The sequence below is a fragment of the Pipistrellus kuhlii genome, unplaced genomic scaffold, assembly GCF_014108245.1.
Source record: "Pipistrellus kuhlii isolate mPipKuh1 unplaced genomic scaffold, mPipKuh1.p scaffold_m20_p_56, whole genome shotgun sequence".
NCBI lineage: Eukaryota > Metazoa > Chordata > Mammalia > Chiroptera > Vespertilionidae > Pipistrellus > Pipistrellus kuhlii.
In genome coordinates this window covers 1,129,265-1,148,713 of record NW_023425558.1, presented here as the reverse complement: position 1 = coordinate 1,148,713, position 19,449 = coordinate 1,129,265, and the positions used below count along the sequence as shown (strand labels likewise).

The 19,449-nt window shown below is 43.9% G+C and overlaps 1 protein-coding gene and 1 long non-coding RNA gene across 9 annotated transcripts in view; both read right to left on the bottom strand.

Moving 5' to 3' along the window:
* The window catches only part of KDM2A (lysine demethylase 2A), a 66,237-nt gene that overhangs the window by 8,917 nt on the left and 37,871 nt on the right, over positions 1–19,449 (bottom strand). For 7 of the 8 annotated variants that reach the window (XM_045573814.1, XM_036416697.2, XM_045573811.1 and 4 more), the window contains 6 exons: positions 15,653–15,779; positions 14,126–14,520; positions 4,517–4,600; positions 2,712–2,981; positions 2,060–2,191; positions 527–616 (listed from right to left, as the gene is read on the bottom strand). In XM_045573814.1, coding sequence (XP_045429770.1) covers positions 527–616; positions 2,060–2,191; positions 2,712–2,981; positions 4,517–4,600; positions 14,126–14,520; positions 15,653–15,779 — 1,098 coding nt within the window. The remainder of the gene's footprint in view (positions 1–526; positions 617–2,059; positions 2,192–2,711; positions 2,982–4,516; positions 4,601–14,125; positions 14,521–15,652; positions 15,780–19,449) is intronic. The other variant, XM_045573812.1, reaches the window with a different exon arrangement.
* Positions 10,074–11,966, bottom strand: LOC118706972. The gene is made up of 3 exons (XR_004984157.2): positions 11,139–11,966; positions 11,083–11,084; positions 10,074–10,090 (listed from the first exon to the last, which is right to left on the bottom strand). It is a non-coding gene; the product is annotated as an uncharacterized LOC118706972 (long non-coding RNA).

Genomic DNA, 19,449 nt, shown 5'->3' with positions numbered 1-19,449 from the left:
GCACACCACCGTATCTCCCCGCTGCTTCAGACCTCTGCTACAGTTTCCTCCACAGCAACCTTGCTCAAACAGCCCTGCTGGGCTTCCCCTTTTTCTAGGGCCCCAGATTGTATAAGAACCTCAGCCATTTGCAGACCCCAAGTGGAACAATATTCAATAACACAAAAACCAAAACACTAAAAACTCAAAAAGGCCCAGCTGGCATGGCTCAGTGGTTGAGCGTCGACCTATGAACCAGGAGGTCATGGCTCAATCCCCAATGTGGGGTGTGCACGAGGCAGCTGATCAGTGAGTCTCTCTCAGTGATGTTTCTGTCTCGCTCTCCTTCTCCCTTTCTCTCTGAAATCAATAAAAATGTTTAAAAATAAAAACTCAAATAAAAAAAAATAACCAAAGGGAAAAATATAAAAAAATAAAAAATATCCTGGATCAGAAAAACCATGTGAATGAAGTTGCAAAGGCAAACACCTCCTAAGTTGATGTTTCCTTTCTTCTCACAACGCAAATCTGGATGAAGTTCCCTTACCTGGGCTTTCTCTGAGCTGTCCTCCTGGTAGCACTTGGGACACTCCCAGCAATTTGGCAATTCCTCGTTAAGCAACCCCTCTCCATCCATCTATAGGTAGACAGGGATGTTAAAAATCTGTCTCATTACAAAAAAATAAAAATAAAAAAATAAAAAGCAAAAAAATAAAAGAATAAAATAAAAAAGCAAAAAAAAAAAAAATAAAAAAAATAAATAAAAATAAAATAAAAAAGCAAAAAATTAAAAAAGCCTGACTCTTAAGCCTCCTTTATTAAATACTAATCACCACGTGGTTAGGAAGGACCTTGAAGAGTTACCCATTCCTAAATACACTGGCTCCTAAGAGAAAAAATTTAGTCTCACGTTACCACAGGGAACGCGACCTCGCTCTTGGTCACTTGGTCAGTTAGGCTCTGTGAGGAAATCCCTAAGAGTCTGGGCCTCTTCTCTTGGCACATTACTCCAGGGGTCTCATGCCAGTTTGCAAAGGAAACGGAACACACAGGAATGGCCCAGACCCAATCTTAACAGCGGGGCAGAGCCCTGCCTGCTTGGGTTCAGAGGCACAGGCCTCGCTCTGTGGCTCAGTGAGCAGTGGGGATAAATAACACTCATTTTATAGGGTTGTGGTGAAGATTACATTAGGCAGTACGTAAAGTGTTTAGATAAATACCTGGCATGTAATAAATGCTCCGTAATTACCATTATTATCGTGGAGATAACATCCTATTTTATCGATTCTAAGATGCGTATTTTTCACATTTGAATCTTTCTGAAATTGGGCTGCTTCTCATAATTAACAGTGTTTGATAATCGTTGTCATCCAGGTGCAGTCATGACATAATTGCCACCTCTGGGAAGACCAAAAAGTACCAGCACCAGTGCTTTTAGATTTAAAGAAATATAAAGAAACGAGGCAGGCAGACCCAGCTTCACACAGTTCTTAGAGCTTAAACAAGGGAAGGCTGGAAACCAGCAGCTCTCCGTCTCAGCTGCACACCGGGATGATGTAGGAGGTTTTGAATGCTCAGCCCAGTCTGGGCTAGAAGAGCTGACTCAGTCTCTGGGATCTGAACTTCCTTATTACTTTTTTAAAGCTCCGCGGGTGCGCACTAAGCCTGACACAGACTGAGCGCTCATTAAATGTTATTAGCTAATGTTACGACTCTCTCTGCTTTTTAGGAACTAATATCCAGTGATAGGATGAAGTATGCAACAAAGATGCTTACAGCCATGACACATCCCAAACAGACCTCGAAGTTCCCTGATGGCCTGGAGACTCCAAACAGTCTCCACAGGCCAGAATGTAAGCTCCCTGAGGGCAGACACCTGGACTTTTTTGTGTACAAGGCCTAGCACCGTGTCCGACACACAGCAGACACATTTGGATCAGGGTAGATGTGACATCACTACAGGACCCACAGCTGATGGCCCACAATATGGATGCAGGCAGTTTCTTGTGACATACAATCCAGTTTCCTCTGCTCCATTGTTTCTATCAGCTGAGACCCCAGGAGCCCCTCAGGGTCTCACCTGGAGGCAGCCAGGATGAACAATCTCATTGCAGATACAGCATTCCATGAGTTTCTTTTCAAAGTCCTGTGTCTCCTCATTCTGATCCACTTCTCCACAGAGGGAGCATGTGACTGAGTGAGGCAGTCTGGGCTACAAGAGGACAAAGATAGAAACCAAGAAAAGAGCAGACTTAGATCCTTATCATTTCAGCTTCCCTTTAATTGAGATGGGCGATTTGGTTCCTGTGACTCTATAGTAAACGCGGAGGGAACAGGAGACCAGGGAGAGAATGGCTGAGGAAGAAGAGGGGGCGGGGGCTGGAGGTGGGAGCTGGGGAGATCAGTTTATTTTCAGTGAGCCGGCCCGGTCTTGGGGTCCTTTCTTCCCAATCCACTTACAGAGGGAGGGGACAGATAGCAGTGATTTGCCCTTCAAATGCTGGTTTCTCCTTTGAAAACCAGATATGGCTGAAAGAGTTAGTACTAGCTAAGTTTTAGTACTGGATGTTCCTTCACAGCCCAGAGAGAAAAGGGCCAACAGGAAGAAAGCTAAAGAGAGAGTAACTTTTTCTTTCCAACTCTCAAGTCTCAATAACTTTATATCAAACGTATTTCAGTCCCTTTGGCACCACCACCCCTCCCCCAAATTCTTTACCCAGTAGGTCACTCACTGCCAAGCACTGCCGGAGGACACAGGACTGCTTCATGCGGCCGGGCCCTCCGAACTTCTTCATGTCCCTGCAGTAGTGGCATACGCCACATTCTCCCTGCACACAGGCTTTGCACTTCCGGCATCGCACTCGTCTCCGCCGGGCTCCGGACACGATGGGGGAGGCCGCGGCCGGCCGCACCGGGGTGAGCCGGGGAGCGGGCTTCATGGTGTGGGGCTTGGTGATGGGGATGGTGGGAACCCGCACCTTTGGCCGGGCGGGGAACTTCAGCTGGAAGAGAAAGCAGTGAGGTCAAATAGATCAGGTAGCTTTAGGACGGGAGAAGTAGAAGATTACATGGGCTGTGGAGAAATCTGCTGCTGCCTGTTTGTAAAAAGTTTTACTAGAACACAATCTGCTTATGTCTACGGCTGCCTTTATGTGCACTGGCAGACTGAGAAGCGACGGAGACTGTATGGCCTGCAAAACCTAAAATATTAATCTCTACTACCTACGCATTACCGTATCTGAAAAAGGTCGCCAATTCCACCCTAGCTGGTTTGGCTCATGGACAGAGTCATCTTACGAAATGAAGGGTCTCAGGTTCAATTCCGGTCAAGGGCACAGGCCCGGGTTGCGGGCTCGATCCCCATTGGGGGGGGCGTGCAGGAGGCAGCCAATCAATGATTTTCTCTCATCATTGATGCTTCTCACTTTGTCCCTCGCCCTTCCTCTCTTAAAATCGATAAAAATATAATTTTTTGAAAGAAGGTTGCCAATTCCTTCAGACACATCTCATGCTGTTGCGTTTTGTAGGTACCAGTCACCTCCTTCTCCTGATTATCACTCAGTTATTCTCCCAAAGACGACAGTGAACTACCAGAGGGGGGCAGCTCTTGTTCATTCTGTATCTCTCAATCCAAGTAGAAAAGCTGTACACAGCAGACGCTCCACTAACTCAGAAATGACTAAATTATTATGTGGCCAAGGAGAGGCCAAATGGGACTCTGCCCCTAGGTAGGAGGAGACCGTTCTTTAAAGACACCTTTCAGCACCCACCTTTACACTCTACCCAACACTCCCACAGTGTGACGGCCCTGCAATGGCAGCTTTGGGAACGCCAAAGAAGGGCCAATCTCACGATCAGAATCAGAATGCTCTCACTTACTTTTATGTAATAACTTTGACAAAGGACGATGTGGGGAAAAATTATTCAGGGCCTAACCGAAGAGTCATCAAAATTCACAACTGACAATTTATTAGCTAATGGGTAATTCCTATCTTCTCTTTTAAACTTGAGAATGTGGTCTCAATTCAACATAGAAACACCTTGGCCTTTTAAATATGTATGTAATTATTTTAACCAGTTTTAAGTCATTCTGTGAAAATAATTGTGCCACTGGGCCAGAGGATAGGAACTGGCCCATTCTGGTGAACAAATGCATACCTTGGCACCCGAACTTGGAGACAGGTCTCCTACTTTGTTTCCCCGAAAATAAGACAGTGTCTTATATTAATTTTTTCTCCCAAAGTTGCGCTAGGTCTTATTTTCAGGGGATGTCTTATCTTTCCATGCGCTAGGTCTTATTTTCGGAGGATGTCTTATTTTCGGGGAAACACGGTAGTTGGATAGTTTTGTTAAGAGCGTCACCTCCAAAGACAGCCAATCACCCTGACCTAAGAGCCCGAACAAACTGAGGAATGATTTTCAGTCCCTTTATAGTCATGCACCAAATGCTTCCAGTTGTCCTTTTTTCTTCCAGAATAATAGCGGTCAAAACAGTAAGTAATTTAGAACCTGAAGGTCCAGAAGAACAGTTTCTTACCTTATCCCTTTTCGGCCACTGTACTATAGGGACGCCAGTGAGGGCTAACTTGGGATCACTGTTGGCAAGCTCCTCCAGCAAAACCTAAGGGGAGGACAGAAGAAGAGGGCACGGTGAACAAGGCCATCACTCCTCAGCCTCAGTCCCCATAAGCACCAAGGGGAAGGCCAGGGAATCAGCTGCCTCTATTTTCACTTCATTACTGAAACGAAAGAGAAAACTTAAAGTAGTACAATACTGTCAAAACTTGTATCTTTGCTCCCAGCCTGGTTCTTGTGTGTGCACTACACTGTTGACACTTTCACTGAAGCAGCTAGCTACCCTGGTTACAAGTGTGACTTGTCCCATTAGTTCTACAGATGACAGTAAAACTTTACTTCACCCTTTTACTTTTTCATACCAGTTAATGAGTACTGCCAGATAGTAAGTACTGACTTCAATTTGCAGATGTCAGCAAAATGGTAAATACATACATACATACATACATACATATATGCTAATACTGAATTAATAATCTGAACAGCAGAGTCTTAATGTCTACCTGTCTACCTCAACCAAGGGCTCTGTTCTTCTAAGGTTGATTACAGAAATCTCAACCTTAAATCTCTCTCTCTCTCTTACACACACACACACACACACACGCACGCACGCACGCACGCACGCACGCACGCACACACACACACACACACACACATGCGCGGTCAATTATTTGCCTTTATTCCTATAAATAGGGCACGAACAATCTTAGGAACAATAGTGCTCTCATGGCTTTAACCGATCTAGTTTGAATGACTTAGGAATAATACCACAGTAAGAAACTGCCACTTAAGTGAATCACAGTGGTTGAGTGTTATTTTGAAACCTTTAAAGTTTTATAGACAAAGTTCTGAATTCCAAACCCAGCAGGATGAAATCCCTCTGACCTCATGAGTCTTAAAGGAATGACACCGTCAAATACACACAAATCCAGAAGACAAGTGACATGACTCCTTGGTGAATGTAGGATATTAACTGTTCAGAGAAAACGAAACTTTGATCCTGGATAGGTCAGTATGCTTGGTCACCTTTCCTAATCACTCTCATAACCTGTGGGCTCTCTGCCTAGAGACCAAACTTTCTGAGGCAGGAGGCATCGCCTTACCAGCATTTTTCTCCTGAACCTGAGGATCACGTTCCAAACCCAGAGAAGGGGACTCAGAGAGACCCTTCAACTCACACCCAGGAAGCTTCTCTCTGAAGATCCCCTTTGCCAAGCCTCCAGATGCCTCGCCCCCTCGCCCAAACGGATTTCATGTCCAGCCGTTTATTTACTCGGAGTTGCTATGGCACCCTATTCTGGAGCCTCCTGTTAGTACCACACTGCGTGGGGCACAGAGGCAGGGTGCGGTGCCTCTGGACAAGACTCCGGTGTGGGCTCTCATCTCCCTGGGGTGGAAAACTCAGTCCATTCAGAATGTGAGCCTGAGAATGCACAGCTCCCCTCCCCCGCCTCGCACCGCGGCGGGAGGACTCTGCCCATTTCCTCTCCCCAGAGCGCTCAGGGCGCTCAGGGCTGTCCACAAATAGGGACTTTCCACTTTCGGCCAAACAGACGGCACAGAGAGCCGCAACTGCCGGACTGCAGAGTGGAACGGAGCCTAACGGCACCAGAAGCAGCCTGTGCTCCCAGCTGGGTTTCTGTGGGGACGGGTGGGAGGAAGTGGGAGGGGGCTGTTAACATAGACTCGGTTACTGGGTCTGTGTGGGTGCGGAGGGAAATGCGGATCGCCTTCCAAGCCTTATTCTGCTGGGGCCACACAACCAAGCACCCCGTTTTCACGGAGAAAGACAGACTCCGCTGCGGCTCTTCACGAACCCATAGAAAGCAGCCACAGCCCTCACGGCGGGGGTTTGGGACAGCGAGCGGGGGCGGCATGCAGAAGGCTAACGCCTATCTAGAAGCCTGGTTTAGGAGAACATTCAAACACAGCCTACACCCCACCCGGCACAGGAAGGGGAGGGAGCAGCGGGGCTGGGCGGAGGAGGGGATGGATTCCCAAAAGCCGAGCGACCCAGTTCAGAAGCACATCCCACAACGAGGGACAGAGCAGTGCCGTGCGGCCGCCGACATAAAGTGGCCTCGCATTGTCCTGGCTGCGGCGCGGTCCCTCTGCTTCCGCCAAGCCCAGCTCCACACCCCGGACCAGGAAGGCCCCGCCGCTGACCTTGTGCTCTGTCCCTCTGGAGCTGGGCTCGGGCTGAAGTTTCCCGGCGGCTTTGTTTTGTTTCCTGGGCTGGAAGTTGTGCTGAAGGAGTTAGGTTTTCTGCCTCTCGGAAAACCCGATTTAGCGGAAATTCGGAAAGCTGCCGGAGTGCACAGGCAGGACGGCCCGCCCCAGGGAGCGAGCGCGGCTCGGAGCTCCTTCCAGAGACCTTCAGCAGCGCGCTTCCTCTGCGCGAACAATGCTGCTGCGTCACCCACATGCAGCTCCCAGAAATGCTTTGCAACGGAAGATGGCAGGGGGGCCGGCTGCTGCTGCAGAGCCGGGGGGAGGTGCTCCCAGCCGCTCCGCCCGCATTGGAGGAGCCGCCGGGCCGGCCCCCTGCAATCGGAGCCGGGTGCCCGAGGGCGCTGGCCGCTCCGGCGGGCGCCAGCCAGGGAGGGAGAGCCTCCCGCTGGCAGCCCCGCCGTAGTCCCGTACCAGCCCACACCCTTCCCTGCAGGGTCACCTCTCCGACAGTTAGCACCCTCTCAGACCCAGACTTCCTGCTCGCTCGCTCGGAAGGTCCGCCTCGCAGGCGGAAGCTGAGCTGAGGCTCCTCTCCGCTTACATGACTTGCTTCAACCGCCCTCACTGCTGCTCTCCCAGCCCAGAATACAGACCGCACACACGTTTCCAGAAACACCTTCAGGAACGATACGTCCCAACGAATACAGAGAGATTCCGAACAGTGTCTCTGTTTAACATCACTGCCTACAACAGATGCCGGCCTCGGGCTGTGACTGGGAGCCACAGGGTAAGTCTTCTGACCAAGTCAGATTATCTGAGTGTGACCTGAGAGCAGGGAGACAGCAAATGTGTACAGACAGTCTCCTGGGACCTTAACTTCTCCTGCTCATTCTGCCTCCGGTCACCCACCTGCAGGGCACCGGCCCTCAGCACACCGCCCGGCCAGGCGCCTGGATGCCACTGGGGCGCTGCGCGTCACCCACTCTCCCCGCACCAATCAGAAAGGGCGAAGCTCTGAACAAGCAGTCACTCAGGCGACAGAGGATCATATTTTGGGTCGAGATTTATGTAATTTTAAAATGTAATCTTTAGACTCTCAGAAATATAACCTGAGTTTTCTGAAAATGACAGAGGCTGCACTGCAATAAACATTTCAGGCCACTCAGACCCTAGCTCTCACCCTGGGAATTGTCACTCTCAGCATGGCTGTTCCAGTGAGTCTCTAGTACCTTTCGGGGCTGCACACTTTACTTTGTACAGCAGCCTGCCGAAGAGAGGAGGAACGTTTGTGCTCTCTGGTGGAGTGCTTCTGGAAATGTTTATATGGTCATTCTATCCCAGATCTCTTCTTTGCACTTATTCTTGAGACTCGAAGACTCAATCAGCCTATTCTATTACGTGTGAAAAACTTTCCTTACGTGACATCCCTCTAACCAACTGAGCTATCTGGCCAGAGCAGAAAATGCTTATTTTGATCTTAGGGCTATCTAACTTAGAGGGATGATAAAATACAGGTACTTAAGAGGAACATGTTACTCTGAAACAAAATACAAGTTCAGGTTGTAGCAAGTATAAATTCTTGGAAGTCACAGAAAAGAACAAAAACAGACAGGGCCCTAGGAAACACTCCAAGTAAGCCTCCAAATCACAAATTAATAGGCCGCCCCCTGCCCCCATTAATTCAGGATAAAAGATAGGCAACAAAGATCAGAATTAGCCCTGACTGGTATTGCTCAGTGGTTACAGCATCGGCCCATGCATTGGAGGGTCTTGGTTTCGATTGCCGGTCAAGGGTACATATCTGGGTCAGGGGTTCGTTCTCCGCCCCAGGTTGCAGTACATACAGGAGGCAACCAATTGACGTGTCTCTCTCACATCAATGTTTCTCTTTCTCAAATAAAATGAAATTGATCTGTTCATTCAAAAATAAAGGTTAAAAAGATCAGAATTATTAAGAACGTGACATTACATAATACAGAAACATAATGGAAATATTTTAAAGACAATCTATTTTAACCTACTCTATATACCTTTTTTAAAAACAATTTTAAAATAGATTTTTAGAGAGAAACATTGATGTGAGAATGAAACATCGATTGGATGCATGTCCCCTCCCGGGGATTGAACCTGGAACCCAGAGAATATGCCCTGACCAGGAATCGAACTGGCAACCTTTTGGTGTACAGGACCACACCTGACCAACTAAGCCACACTTGGCCAGGGCTAACCTATGTGCCTATAACTGAGTTAAAAATTTTAAAACTTTCTATTCAATAAGAATGCAAATTATTATAAATATATTGTTAGTAAGAATTGCAAATAAAGTTTTATTTATACAGGTTGCTTTCCCCCACTCCTAATCTGGTTTACTGGATTAAAATCTAATTACACTGGGACCTCTACCAGTTATTCTCTTTATTAATATCAGATAAAAAAAATTTCTGATCAGTGCTTCTGTATTTATTTGTAACCAAACTCTGGCTTCAATCTCATCACACTCCTGGGAGTAAATTTTTAGACCATAATTACAAAATAAAACGTTAGAATTTTAGATAGAAGCAGCAGTAGCCTATTGAACCACAAAGTAGTTTTCAAATTTATAAATTGAGAGATTTTAAAATCTACATAATATTGAAGTAATCAATCTGTATCATCTAGCAGGCAAGTTTATTAACTGGTGAATGAAGAAGACTGAATCTCCTCCCCCAGGACAGAATCTACCCCTGGGCCCTCCCTGTGTACTCTGAGCCCTGTGTCACGCACAGCGCCTGGAACCTAAAATGCACTCACTTCCTTAACCGTTTAAATGCTGTTCCACCGCTGGACTGCCAGCCCCTTGAGGGCTGAGTCCCTGAAATGTTTGCATGTTTATTCCAACACTAAGCATGATTCCTGGCACCGACTAGGCATCGTTCAAAGTAGCAAAATAAATGAATTTCAAAGATTTGTAACATCTATTTTTTTCTGTAATAATACTATTTGTTAAATACTTTACTAACATCATTAATTTCCTAACAGCCCCACTGAGGTAGATGTTATTTATAGAGGAAAAACAGGCTTTGCCCCAAAGTCAAATGGTTGTCAAGCTGATCTACTAGTAAATGCTTTAAGAGCAAACATGAAAATAGAAAAATATTCAACAACACCGAATTTCTCATTAAACAAGTTAGGCATATGTGTACTTTTGTACTCACCCAAGAATATTTTTTTTCCATTGGTTTTCAGAGAGTGGGAGAGAGGGAAAGACAGAGAGAAATATCGATGTGAGAGAAACACTCCGATTGGCTGCCTTTGCACGAGCCCAACCAGGGCCAGGAGCCTGCACCCGAGGTAGATGCCCTTGACCAGAATCGAACCGGTGACCCTTCGGTCCGCAGGCCGATACTCTATCTACTGAGCCAAACCAACTAGGGCTATACTGATATATTAAAAACTTCTTTTACAGATATTGAGATCTTCTTTATTATCAAAACAAGCACAAACAAAACAATAGTCTGATAAAACTCAGTCTTCCAGCTGACTCGCACCACCTTGCTGTCAGCAGTTGATGTGCCCTCCCCCCACAATGCACATACAAAGGGACTCTTTCTTACATTAATGGGACTTACTATACACACTGCTCCAGGTCCTGCCTCTTGATTCAGCATCTATCCAGGACACAACTTCTCAATTTTAGAAACGTGAAATATCTCACAGGAGGAGAGAACTCCATTCTATTTTTAGTCTACTTTTAGGATTCAAGGTTATCCACACCCCTCTTAATCAGAACTTTACACATACTAATTACTTTCCCTTGAATTTTACCATCAAGTCAACACTTTTTAATCGAATCCCCTTCCAACTCTATATCCTATGATTCGCTCTTCATCACTGTAGAACTTAACATTTTGGCCCCCTCAAAGCCCTTGTACCACATCACCAAGACTGACTTTTCTTCCAGAGAATATGTTTATGAACATCTCATCTCACCACTTTTCCTCTCCTCTCTTCTGCCAGTTATTTATGGCTCTCAGCAAAACCAAGAGGCTCCCGCAGAAACAGTCCCGCCCTCTGCAGGAAGGTAAAGGAAGCTCGCTCTGTCCCCCGCTGCAGTGGGGCTTCTGTGCCTCCAACGCTAAGTTCTCCAGCGCTAGAGTCTCTAGTTGTGTAGTTACTCGGCACTTACCCAACCCAATGCTTTTTTCCCTTCAGATTTTCAAATGATTCAGGCTCCAAACTCACTATTATCTAAAGCTCCGATTAAATAGAGTCAAACGTAGGAATGATTAATTCATTTGATCTTTTTTAAAATAACATTTCACTGATATCAGAGAGAGAGAAATATCAATGATGAAAGAAAACCATTGATTGGCTGACTCCTGCACGACCCACACATGAGATCGAGCCCATAATTCGGGCATTGAATCTGTGACCTGGTTCATAGGGTGACACTCAACCACCGTTGCCATGCTGGCCGGGCAATTAATTTGATCTTAAGTGGAAGTACCTGCAGAGCTGGGATCTGAGGCTGTCATCTTCTGATTATGATTATGGTGTTGAGTAACAAAAGCAGCGTGGAAAAGCCTCGCAGGGGAAATGCAAGCACTGTCAGCCTATGCAGTCATCTTACTAAAGACTCGTTCCTCATGCTCTGCTCTCTGCTATTCCATCTTAGCCAGCAGCGGCAGCCATGTTCTCATGATCACTGATAAACAGAAGGGTGCTCTCTCTAGACCCTTCTATAATGCGAAGAGTGCTCTTCAGATGCATCTTCTAAACTCACCGCCCTTCTACAATAGTAGCCTTCTTTTACATTGCTTAATATTTGAACCAAACCTTTTAAAATTTCCTCTTACCACGCTGCCTCCTCAAACATTCTTATTTAACTGCTGAGGTAGGAGAGTGTGCCTATTTTGATCATGATACTTGACCTTGTACAAATGATTAGCTTCCTACAACTGGATTCTGGAAATCACTATAGGCAACACTTAGGATTGAAAATATATTTTTCTTTTTCATGAGTCAGAAATACCCAGGCCAAAAGAATGTTAGTGAGATATAAATTAGGAAATCTTTCTTCTTAGGGTTCTTAAAGACAATTATACAAATCATTAAATTCCCAAAGTCATAATTTTCTATTTCCCACATGTATCCATGATGGAATGGCTACATAAAAAAATTCTGGCCCTAGCCGAAGCCGGTTTGGCTCAGTGGTAGAGCATCGGTCTGCGGACTGAAAGGTCCCAGGTTCAATTCCTGTCAAGGGCATGTACATTGGTTGCAGGCACATCCCCGGTAGGGGGTGTGCAGGAGGCAACTGGTCGATGTTTCTCTCTCACTGACGTTTCTAGCTCTCTATCTCTCTCCCTTCCTCCTCTCTGTAAAAATATCAATAAAATATATTAAAAAAAAAAAAAAAATTCTGGCCCTAGCTGGTTTGGCTCAGTGGATAGTGTCGGCTTGCGGACTAAAGGGTCCTGGGTTCGATTCCGGTCAAGGGCACATACCCAGATTTCAGGCTCAATCTCTAGCGGGGAAGGGTGTGCAGGAGGTAGTCGACCAATGATTCTCTCTCAACATTAAACTTGGGACCCTTCAGTCTGCAGGCTGACGCTCTATCCACTGAGCCAAACCGGTTAGGGCATAGCCTCTCTAATTTTTACCTTTTTACTGATGTATAAACAACAAGATATAATGAAAATCCAATCATAAAAAGAAAAAAAGGTTCAGGTCCTATTTCAGTCTTTGAAATTCTTTCCTGAGGTAGCTGAAAAAGGTAGGAAGCACTTTAGTGGCGACCAAAGAAAAACTTGAATCAGGAATCAGAGATGGAAAAAAAAAACCTACTATGAGATATTTAGCCCATTTATCTTAAGGTGACAAAAGTATTCCCTATAATCCTTCTGAGGCTTAAAATAATCTATGACAGGTTTTAAAAAGAACACTTATTACAAATTGTGAGCTAGCTTTCTAATACACATAACCCAACCAAGTTTTGTTTTATAAGGTTTGCTCTGGAAGAGGCAAGTGGCGTCACTTTATCGTGTATTTGTATGACACTGACTTAAAACTGTTATTTCCAGCTTTTCATTTTTTAGTGTTCACTTTAATGGCTACCTATGAGAAAATACTTAAAGAGCTCCCTCCAGTTCAGAAGGTCTAAATCTGGATTCCTTAAAAATAAACTCAATTTTGCCCGGCTAGCATGGTTCAGTGGCTGAGCATCGACCTATGAGTCAGGGCGCATGCACATGGGTTGCGGGCTCAGTCCCCAGTAGAAAGCATGTAGGAGGCAGCAGATCAAGGATTCTCTCTTACCATTGATGTTTCTCTCTCTCTCTCCTCCCTTCCTCTGAAATCAATAAAAATATCTTAAAAATAAGAACATATTAAAAAAAAACCTCATTTCTCTGAGACTAACATAACACATGAGGGGTGGGAAAGGCTTTCAAGATTGCTAATACTGGGAGATCTACCTTTTTTTTAATATATATTTTTATTGATTCAGAGAAGGGAGAAAGAGAGATAGAAAAAACATCAATGATGAGTCATTGACTGGCTGGCTCCTGCACGCCCCCCACTGGGGATTAAGCCTGAAACCAGGAATATGCCCTTGACTGGAATCGAACCTGGGACCCTCCAGTCTGCTGGCCGACGCTTTATCCACTGAGCCAAACTAACTAGGGCTGAGAGATCTCTTGAAAAAAGAAAGATATATGACATGAAGAAACTTGATATAATAGGTTGCATTATGTCTAAAATAACATATTTTTAGAAGTTGCCCTAATATATTTAAGTCTTATTACTGGATAAATCTGAAACTAAATATGCTAAATCTACTTAATATAACCCAACATAAAATAATTTTTTTCTTAGCTTGGGGTAAGAATGATAGACTGGCTACTTTTGTTCTGAAATAGGCCTGTTTATCTGAGGTTAACTTAAGTTTAAAGTAATATTTCTTTTTATTCATTTATATTTTACTGAGTTTTCACAGAGAGAAGGGAGAGGGAAAGAGAGTTAGAAATATTGATGAGAGAAACATTGATCAGCTGCCTCCTGCACACTCCCTACTGGGTATGTGCCTGCAATTAAGGTACATGCCCTTGACCAGAATCACACCTGGGACCCTTGAGTTCACAGGCCGATGCTCTATTCACTGAGCCAAACCAGTTAGGGCTAAAGTAATATTTCCTAATATAAACACTTTCTCAGGCTCTTCTTTAAAGATTTTAAAAAGCAACCTGCAATTTGTGTTTTTACAACAGACATGTCTTTTTAGGAACTGAAATACTATGCAGTACAAACATATACATAATTTCTGATAAACCAGGAACTATGCAAAATTTCTCTCTCGGAATCCGGAAATTAGCCGCTCTAGCCAGGTCAGTAGCTGTCATAGAACACAAGAAACTCTTACCTTTACGTCAGCAATCAGAGCGTCTTCATCTTCTATGCCTGTGGGGACACACTTCTTGTGCAGCGGCAGAGACTCCAACTTGTCTACAAGGCAGCGAAGGCCTTCGAGCTCAAAATGGGTCAGATGCACGGGCCTGTCCTTCTGGGGACTACACTGGGGATCCCACACTTGGCCGTTGTGCGAGCCCCGGCTAGAGTCAGATGATGAGTCTCCAGACAAGCTTTTCTTCAGACTTGGAAGACTTCGGCAGGCTTTGCCCAGTCCGTCATAATCCAAGTTGACCCCATTGCTTACTGGGCTAGTGAGGACAGAACGCCTGCTGCTCAGGCGCCGGGGTTCTCGATCCACTGCTTCTTCATCTCCATTTCCAGATTCCAACCCATTTAACTCCAAATCTGTTGGTATGAGAAAAAAAAATGCAGTAAGAACAAGCCACTTGGCCAATACGGCCAATGAGAGAAACAGGCAGCGTAGGCGGGGCCTTCAAGTAATAATGAAGTTGTAACACGTTTAAAATGATCTCTCCTTATTCCAACACCCATATGTCCATTGTTAAGAATCATGGCTATAGGATTTTCAGAAGATTGAGAAGAACCCCGTTTTGTGTGCTAAAAATAAGTTACCTATGAAAATTACTGTAAATTAGTTTCAAGTTCAAACTCAAATTTGGGGTTATGATTTAATTACCTTTTTAAAAAGTAGCATGAAGCACATACTAGCATACTTAAAAAATAGTTTTGTAAACTAATAATTGAGCTACTATAAGACCCACAAATCCATCTTCTGGGTATCTGCCCCCCAAATTTATTCATAAAGACATTTGTACTTCCTATGCTCGCACACTGCAGCATTATTCACCATAGCCAAGACATGGGAACAATCTAAGTGTCCTCAGATGGATGACTGGATAAAAATGCGGTACATACAGACTATGAAATACTACTTAGCCATATATACGTGGGATATAAAACTGAAAGCAATAAACAAACAAGCTTAGACACAGACAACAGCATGGTAGTGACCAGAAGAGAGAGGATGGAGGTGAGAGGAAGATGAAGAGTGTAAAGTGGGCCAAATATATGGTGATGGAAGATGATAGACTTTGGGTAGTGGGCACACAATTTAATATACAAGTTATGTATCATAGAAATGTACAATAGTAGCCTATGACTCTATTTAATACCCCAATATATTTAATAAATTTTTTTTTAAAAAGTAAGACACGTACCAGACAATTGATTCCTTTCTTGAGGAGTGAAGTAATAATAAACTCAGACAAATGTGATATCCAGAATATTTCATTTAGCCTAATAATTCACATCTGGGTAGGAGATCAGCTATGAACCAGCATTCAACTCCAATGACTAAATTTGGTTCTTTCAGGTAGATAAGTAAAAACAAAACAAAACAAAAAAACCCGAAAATAAAATAAAAACAAAACTATTGAGCAACAGCCTGCTGAATATTCCTGGCCATCGCCTCAGTCCTGCGGGGTGTCTTGAAAGTTTGTCCAGGCAGAACACTTACCCATGCTGAGGGACTCTTTCTGAAACTCCTTGGTTAGGTGGGAGCGGTTGGTTATGCAGTACACATAGCGCTCCAACACATACCAACACATCTCATAGTAGAATGGATAGCGAAACTTATTTGGAACCTACAGGAGCAAAATAATGAGAAAAGAAAGTTGATATCAATTTTAAAAGCAAGTAAGCTAACTGTATCACTGCAATAATTAATCTAGAAAAAACTGGTCAACCTGAAAACCCAGGCTGGCATTTTCTATCTAACAACTTGGGAAATGTTGATCTTGGGAAACAATCACTAAAGATAAAAGGTTCTTGGAAAGACCATTCAGAACAACCAAAAAACTGACATTATTTAAAACTTCTGACTAGGAAAGCATCAAAAAGAAGCTCTGGGACAGCGAGTTATCATGTGAGACACAGAACACAGAACTGAGAAAACGGTCTCAGGGCTCTTGGAATACAAAGGCCCGCCAGGCCTCTCCTCTGGTTCTATTCTGAATAAGAAGGCCATGGAACAAGAATCTGATGGAAAAACGGAACATGAAATTAAGTTATATGTTTTTATTATGTCCTTACATCTATGAAAGTATAAGCAGAGACTCATTCTCTAGCTATATCCAGGCTAGGACACAAGACTGAATACTTTCCCTGCTATCAACTCGCAGCTTGCCGTCATGTACTTCGTAGTTCGCTAAGACGTTGTGTCCACAAATCAAGATTACTGTTCCACATGGCCTAATCAGTCACTATCTTCAGTTTTCTTTCCATTTCCCCCCAAAGTGCCATGAAATTATTCCAGCTAAATAATAATAAAAAGAATTGTCCTTTAGATCTACCAAAGCCAAGGAAAAGGCAAATCAGTACGTATTGTTATTCAGTGAAGATCAGTGATGGGGACTATCCTAAATATAGTCCGTTGTCTTCCTTCTGGGAGGCCACCGTTCAGAAGATGAAGCCACACCACGTTTTAAAGACTGTCCTAAATATGCAATTCCCGAGAATGTTCACAACTCCTTTCCAAAGCTCCATGGCAGGCAGTCTTCCTAAATCCAGGTGATCTGGGTGGGAGTCCCTTTTCAAAACGCTTCACCAAGAAAGGGTGCAACTCAATGGTAGAACATGTGACTGCAAACCCTTCACCAGGTCATAGGGCGCTTTCCCCAGCCCCAGGCAGGTGCGGCATGTACTTCTCATTAGTTTTCCACCACAGAGAACCCAGGCTCTGGGGCTCTTACGTGGCTCCAACAAGAAGAGGTTTCTAATCTCTTAATTAAAAGTCAAATTAATTTACTTCTCAGTAGGATAAGGGGATGGACCACAAAAATTAATAAATAGATGGTCTCCCCAAATTAAAGCCATTTGGGACTCTTCAGAACTGAGTAATATATTTTTTTAACATATCAAGATTTTATTGTCATATAATAAAACAGAATACAACGCTCTAGAACTGGACCACTTGACCCTTTCTCTTCTTATCTCCTCCCAGTTCAAAATGCTTGCATCTCTTAATAGCCAGCATTCTCTTAGATCTGCAGTTAGCTCAACGCATTCAAGCCTCAGCACAATCTTCTTTGTAGTTTTAGCCTTTTTTCGGAAAACAGACTCAGTCTGCCCACCATAGCCACTCTGCTTCCTGTCCTAACGCCGCTTTCCCTGCACAGAGGGTCCTGCCCTTCTTGTGCTGTGTTACTGGGTGGGGTTGATGCTTGCCACACTTCTTACAGAAAGTTTGGCGGGTTTTAGGAACGTTCACCATGTTTGCGAGCGCTATCAGCAGTGAAAAGCCAGAACTGAGAAATATTGATAAGAAAAAAAAAGGAAACATATAATAGGACATCAAACTTTTTATTTTTTACTTGAACTCATCAGATTATATTCGTAAGAGTCAGGATATCACATACCCATCATCCTGTCTTGCTACATTTTACCTATCCTGCCAGACACCAGAGAGCATATCAATTTGAGACTGGATTCAAATTTTTTGCAAAAAAATTTTAAGTTCCTCATTACAAAATTATTGATCCTTTAAACACTATCAGGCAAATAATTATTAACACGTGAGTTTATATAGTATATTTCTACACTGGCATGGCAAAAGTAACCAAAGCATTGCCTTAAATTTATATTTCTTTCATAAAACATCTTTTTATATTCTCCTTTAAATTCTGTAAGTTTATAGATTAATAATATAGTAAATACATACCAGGTTGGTACTTAGCACATAAAAGATTGTTGTAGGAAGCAATTAAAAACAAAACAAAGCACTGCTTCATTTTATAGAAACAGAAGGGTTCCTTATTTGAAATAACAGAATTAAGTCATACTTAAGAAAATGGAATAATATAATATTAACTCTTGCAGGCCCGATGCATGAAATTTGTGCAAGGGCTCACAGCCCCAGCTTCGTCTGGAAGGTCATCCAGATGGTCATTCTGCTGTTTGATCTAATTAGCCTATAGCTCTTTATTATACAGGATTCTCACAACTTCAAACTTATTAAATCCTTACTATCTTTTGTAGTTTCATTATGCTTAATAAAAAAGCAGAAGTTCACCTTTAGAAAATTCATTTAAAAAGCACCATATCCTTTTAATTCTACTAATAGGGCAATCTCTGTAACTCCAACAGTACCAACCTTGTGTATAAGATAACTAGAGGCCCAGTGCATGGAAACTCATGCACTGGAGGGGGGTCCCTCAGCCTGACCTCTCTCAGTCCAGGAGCCCTGAGGGGCAGGAGGAGACCAGGCAATCAGGGGAAGGCAATGCTCCCATCACACCTCTGCTGCTGCCACTGCCGGCAGTGTGAGCCTTGGCTGGCCCTGGTTACCTGAGCCTCAGGTGGCCCTGGGCGACTGAGCAGCCACCATCTGAGGCTCGGCTGTATTGCATGCCTGCTGCCCCAGTGGGACTGAGGGGACCTAGTGCTGCTATCTCGTGGCTATGGGCACCGCCATCTTTGAAGGCATGGGAGTCAATTAGCATATTCCCTCCTTATTGGCTATGGGCACCACCATCTTTGTGAGGGCATGACAGTAAGTTAGCATATTCCCTCCTTTAAAAAAAATATTTTATTGATTTTTTACAGAGAGGAAAGGAGAGGGATAGAGAGTTAGAAACATCAATGAGAGAAAATCATCGATCAGCTGCCTCTTGCATACCTCTGACTGGGGATGTGCCCAACCCAGGGACATGCCCTTGACTGGAATCAAACCCAGGACCTTTCAGTCCGCAGACTGACGCTCTACCCACTGAGCCAAACCGGTTTTGGCACATATTCCCTCTTTATTAGATAGGATAAGTAGTTCATAACCAAATAAATGTTTCAAAATAGACACCAAAATAGATACCAAAACTGACCATGTTCACAGTAAACAGGCCAATGCCTGTTCCTACTAAAGGTGTAAATTCTTTACTAACTGCTACTTTTTAATTTTTAAAACTTTCAAGTCTGCCCTGGCTCATTTGGCTCAGAAAATAAGAGCGTCAGCCTGGGGACTGATGGGTCCCAGGTTCGATTCTGGTCAAGGACACATGCCTGGGTTGCAGGCTCCTCCCCAGTAGGGAGCATGCAGGAAGCAGCCAATCAATGATTCTCTCTCATCACTGATGTTTCTCTGCTAATCTCTATTCATATGTGCTGTTATTTGCTGAACTACCTCAGAGCAAGTTATGGACATCACGTGCTCTAACTATCTGTACTCTAATTGCTGTTTAATGTCAATATCATTTATACTTTAATCATCTTCAGATATAATTGAGCCCTTACCAACAAGAGTTTGCTAAAGAATTGAGCCTA